The 4,662-nt window shown below is 45.4% G+C and overlaps 2 protein-coding genes across 4 annotated transcripts in view; one reads left to right on the forward strand and one right to left on the reverse strand.

Annotated features, from left to right (window-relative positions):
* LOC123164543 (aberrant root formation protein 4) overlaps nucleotides 1-3,408 on the reverse strand; it is a 9,057-nt gene extending 5,649 nt beyond the window's left edge. For 2 of the 3 annotated variants that reach the window (XM_044582062.1, XM_044582064.1), the window contains exons 1-10: nucleotides 3,190-3,408; nucleotides 2,954-3,106; nucleotides 2,693-2,842; nucleotides 1,819-1,888; nucleotides 1,062-1,240; nucleotides 927-986; nucleotides 693-861; nucleotides 534-593; nucleotides 190-455; nucleotides 44-115 (exon numbers count right to left, since the gene is read on the reverse strand). In XM_044582062.1, coding sequence (XP_044437997.1) covers nucleotides 44-115; nucleotides 190-455; nucleotides 534-593; nucleotides 693-861; nucleotides 927-986; nucleotides 1,062-1,240; nucleotides 1,819-1,888; nucleotides 2,693-2,842; nucleotides 2,954-3,106; nucleotides 3,190-3,300 — 1,290 coding nt within the window. In that variant the 5' untranslated portion in view covers nucleotides 3,301-3,408. The remainder of the gene's footprint in view (nucleotides 1-43; nucleotides 116-189; nucleotides 456-533; nucleotides 594-692; nucleotides 862-926; nucleotides 987-1,061; nucleotides 1,241-1,818; nucleotides 1,889-2,692; nucleotides 2,843-2,953; nucleotides 3,107-3,189) is intronic. The other variant, XM_044582063.1, reaches the window with a different exon arrangement.
* A 203-nt stretch (nucleotides 3,409-3,611) lies between these two features.
* Nucleotides 3,612-4,367, forward strand: LOC123164545 (ubiquitin-NEDD8-like protein RUB2). Its single transcript, XM_044582065.1, has one exon. It carries the CDS (start codon nucleotides 3,741-3,743, stop codon nucleotides 4,206-4,208), a length of 468 nt encoding a protein of 155 aa, XP_044438000.1. The 5' UTR covers nucleotides 3,612-3,740; the 3' UTR covers nucleotides 4,209-4,367.
* The last annotated feature ends 295 nt before the right edge of the window (nucleotides 4,368-4,662 follow it).

Below are 4,662 nucleotides of genomic sequence, written 5' to 3' on the forward strand. Positions count from 1 at the left end.
TAATCTTCTCTTTGCACACACAAAGTGAATTTAAGATACATACCCTTTTCAGGGCAGAAAAGGCTTTCTTCCGCATCAACGTATCTGGGGCAGCTATCATGACTCTTTCAATGGCCTGGGGAAATACTTATAATATTGAAACAGTATATTCGAATATACTGACTCACCTCTAAGAAAGTGCAAACTTACCTTGAGTATGGCAAAAATTTGAGTGGAACATGGGAAATCTACATGATCGTTGGTTTCCTCACTACACTTATCATCAACTAAAGTCAACAATAAGTCCAGACTGTGAGATTTGATTGCCCATGAGTAATTAACTGAAGACAAGACATATCTAAACATGTTGATTGCTTCCCATTTCCTAATACAATTGTCTTGAACTTCTTTCAGTGCTGATTCAAACTCTGCTCCAGCATATTTTGACATATCATCATGCATAGAGGTCCACACAACTGTAAGAGAGCTCAAGAATGTGACCAAGCAGCTTCTAAATAATAGTGAAAGTGGTGTGATAGGAAAGATTTTCAAACCTACAAGACTTGCACCGTCCATAGCAAAAGAAAAGCAGTCGAGAAAATTGTCGTCCTCTTCTACATCATTTGCGGACATATGCATCAGTTAGCAATGAAGCAAACATAATACAACTATTCCAAGGAACCAGAAAGATGGGAATAATTTGGATGAGTCACCTTTAGAAAGCTTAGTGGTGGCTGAGGTCACATCATTACCAGTTAAAAGACCCAAATAGGTGAACCCGCAAAACATAAGAAGTTTAGAATATTGAAGAACAACTGAACCACAAGTAGACTGAATATTCTGATGTTTGCTTTCTGATGATACAAGAGCCTGCAAAAGAGCCTTGTATATCAAAGTGGATGTAACATACATGGATATTCTAGAAATAACATCCATTTGGTACTCACTATGTTTTGAAGGGCGTATAGACCAAGTATAGAACATAGCTCTTCCTTCCTGTGGTTGACCTTTTAGTGAACAAAAAATACCTCAGAATCAATAGAACAAATGAGATGGTCAACAGAGTATTCAAATCAACAAACCATTGTTTTGCACATTTCTTGTATAGCATTGCCTATTCTGAGGGCTGCACTGAACAGATCAACAGCAGACATTCCATGTTCCTCATCACATTCTGATAAATTAGCGTGCATAACTCGAAGGATGGCAGGAAGTACGACCTTTACTTGCTCAATATGTCTCCTCTGAATCAAAATAAGCGCTAGTCGAAAGAACAATTAGCTATGAAGAACTCAAATCCATATAATGTTAATCGGTAAAAAAATAGATGGAAGGTGTGCAACATAGCTCTAGCATGTACTCCCTCCATTCCTGAAAAGTAGTCATAATTTTCTTTTGTCAAAATTCCTGGAAAGAAGGTGCAAGGGTAGTTTAGCACTAGGCCTCCCAAAAATACCCCCTTCTCTATAATATGTGCACTGGTGGACTAAACAATGGATTTAATTATCACTGCTCGTCAATCAGCCGTACATGGCCATGGTTCGATTGAGGAGACGCTAAGTGTCCAGCCAGGATAAACTACAAACAATCTTGCTCATTAATGAGGGCTAGGTAAGATGGGAAACAATTCAGATGCGCAGCACCTCCATGATCTTAGCGAAACAAAAATTACGCCTTGTTGATGGAGTGGAGGGAGTATATATCTAACTTATCCTATGTACATACAAAATGTAAGGAGGGCATCAGGCTGAAGTTTCAAGGCAAGAAACTGTTGCCAGTTAGCAGAACAAATAATTAATTGGAATCTGTAGAAGTGTTAATATAAAATAATGTACATACTGCTGGCAAGCCCATCTAGTAGAATAACAAGATATGCTGATCCATTTAATGCCACTGGTGTATCTAATGCCTGCATCAACATAAAGGTAATAGTATGAACCAAATGGGTGACCAGGTAACAGTAAAGAACTGAGCATCAGCTAGAGAGAAAGAAAAGGATGATGATATTAGCATTTTGAGAATATGAGAAGCTGCTTAAGGATGACTGGGTGCTAAAGCCCCGTGTCCCCAGATACTTCATACTCCCTCCGTTCCTAAATATTTGTCTTTTTAGAGATTTCAAATGGACTACCACATACGGATGTATATAGACATATTTTAGAGTGTAGATTCACTAATTGTGCTCCGTATGTAGTCACTTGTTGAAATCTCTAGAAAGACAAATATTTAGGAACGGAGGGAGTAGATCTGGACACACAGCATCAATTCATAACCAGAGATTTTAAATTTACCAGTGTCTCTTTAAGGAAAAGGAAACATATAAAGCAAGCATCTCAGAGCCCAGGCAGGTGTCAATCACATAAGTGCCGAAATCAGCATAGGCACAAAATTAAACACAGAATGCCAAAATTTCACACTCCCCCAAAATCTACAGTCAGAACTTAGATTAAGTTTGTGCAGTGATGCTCCTACTTATCCCCCCAACCTTTTACAAATATATAATCTTCCATTGAAAGAACATTTGGACATTAATAGAACTAAAATTGCAACCAAAATCGTTAACATATTAACATAATTAAAGTGTTTAAAAAGCTTCACGGTGTAAAGACTAGCCATCCTAAATATAGGAAATAATCTATTTTCCAGTCGTGGGTAAAAGGAGCTTCAAGTTTCCAAGAGTGGGAACTGCTTATTTATTAATTGTGGAACTGACCTCGCAGAGGATGCAGAGCATGTCCCTTGGGCTGCAATTCGACGCAAAGAACTCAATGATAGTCCTGGCAATGTCCCGGCAATTCCCCATCCGAGCACCCAGCTTCGCCACAGGCTTGGGAAGCTCCAGAGACAGCGCGTCCATGGCCATCTATCACAGCATAGCAGCAGAATCAGGAGAACCATCAGCCGCAAAACGCAACGCAATTTCAGCGGCCGAGGATGAGAACAGCCGAAGGCGCCGCGGCACAATCTGTCGGACCTGATTCGAGGACGGGGACGAGAGGAACGCGTGGACCTCGCGGAGCATCTGCTCGGCGAGCGCGGCGGACGCGTCGGCATCGGACGCGCTGAGGATCTCGGCGACGGCGGCGGCTGCTGCGTCGGAGGAGGCGGCGTCGCCGGACTCGAACGCCTGGAGCAGGGCAGGAGCTTACGGTTTGGGGGAAGGCGTGGAGAAGTAGCGAGTTCGAGATGGTTGGTTGAGCGACCAGTTACCTCGGAGAGGGCGGCGAGTGCTTCCCGTAGGCGCGTGAGGGTTGGGCTGGAGGAGGTTGAGTCGCCGTCGGCAACGTCCACGGCGGCGGCGAAGGGTTCGTCCCTGGCCATGGAGCTGCCGTGGTTGGAAGGGGCAGTGGAGGTGCTCTTTAGGGCTGGGCCTGGGTTGTCTGGTTACCCATACGGGTTGGGCTCAATCAGGCCTATTCCTCAACTTGGGCTGCCTCGCGTCCAAAATCGCGCAGTTATCGCCTTTTCACTTTCCATGGGCCGTACGTGCTGGGCCCAAAAGGTGCCCAATACGAAACGACATCGTTGCAGAGTTCGCGCAAGAAATCATGGCACCGCAGGGATCGGATTCCAAGCCCGAGTCGAGCAAACGCAGAGCTCACGGCCACGTACGCGATTCCATCTATATATAGTCCACACGACCCCATCGATCTCAAGCCAACCAACAAGCTAGAGCCTAGAGAGATCGAATCGAAACACAAGTCCGGCGAAGCTCCGTCGACTTAACCAGGACGCACCTCGCCGCAAACAACCATCGTAAGATGCAGATCTTCGTGAAGACCCTAACGGGCAAGACGATCACGCTGGAGGTGGAGAGCAGCGACACCATCGACAACGTCAAGGCCAAGATCCAGGACAAGGAGGGGATCCCACCAGACCAGCAGCGGCTCATCTTCGCCGGGAAGCAGCTCGAGGACGGCCGCACGCTCGCCGACTACAATGTGCAGAAGGAGTCGACGCTGCACCTCGTGCTCCGCCTCCGCGGCGGCCTCTCCATCAAGGTCAAGACGCTCACCGGCAAGGAGATCGAGATCGACATCGAGCACACCGACACGGTCGACCGCATCAAGGAGTGCGTCGAGGAGAAGGAGGGCATCCCGCCCGTCCAGCAGAGGCTCATCTTCGCCGGCAAGCAGCTCGCCGACGACAAGGCGGCAAAGGACTACAATATCAAGGCTGGCGACGTGCTCCACCTCGTCCTCGCCCTGAGGGGCGGTGCTTGCTACTAGATATATGCCTGGGTTTTACCTACGAGAGCTTGTACTATCTAGCTAGGGTTTAGCTGTAGTTTTAATATTTTGTTAAGTAATGGTTTTTTTGTAAACATTGTTACGTAATGGTTTTGGGGCTATGTAAACTGTGGTTGGAAGTTTATGAATATTGTTTGAGTCCTTTACATGTAAGCTGTAATGCTGTATCTGTGCATCTTTTTGCTACCCAATCCACTGCTTGCATTGCATGCTTAAATGAGAAGCAAAGGTATGAATATTTTTTTGTCCAAAAATAGCCTCGCGTGACTTGCACTAATCGAACAGAACCTATCATATATGAATAGGGAAACACTTCTTCTAGATCGATCTTTACACCGTCTCCCCTTGGACACAAAAATCTCTCTTCTACCTTTTTTCCACTGCCGCATGGTGATTTGCGTGATGATGTCAACCGAAGGCCGATGTACTGAAA

This window comes from Triticum aestivum, chromosome 7D (assembly GCF_018294505.1).
Source record: "Triticum aestivum cultivar Chinese Spring chromosome 7D, IWGSC CS RefSeq v2.1, whole genome shotgun sequence".
In the NCBI taxonomy this organism is placed as follows: Eukaryota; Viridiplantae; Streptophyta; class Magnoliopsida; order Poales; family Poaceae; genus Triticum; species Triticum aestivum.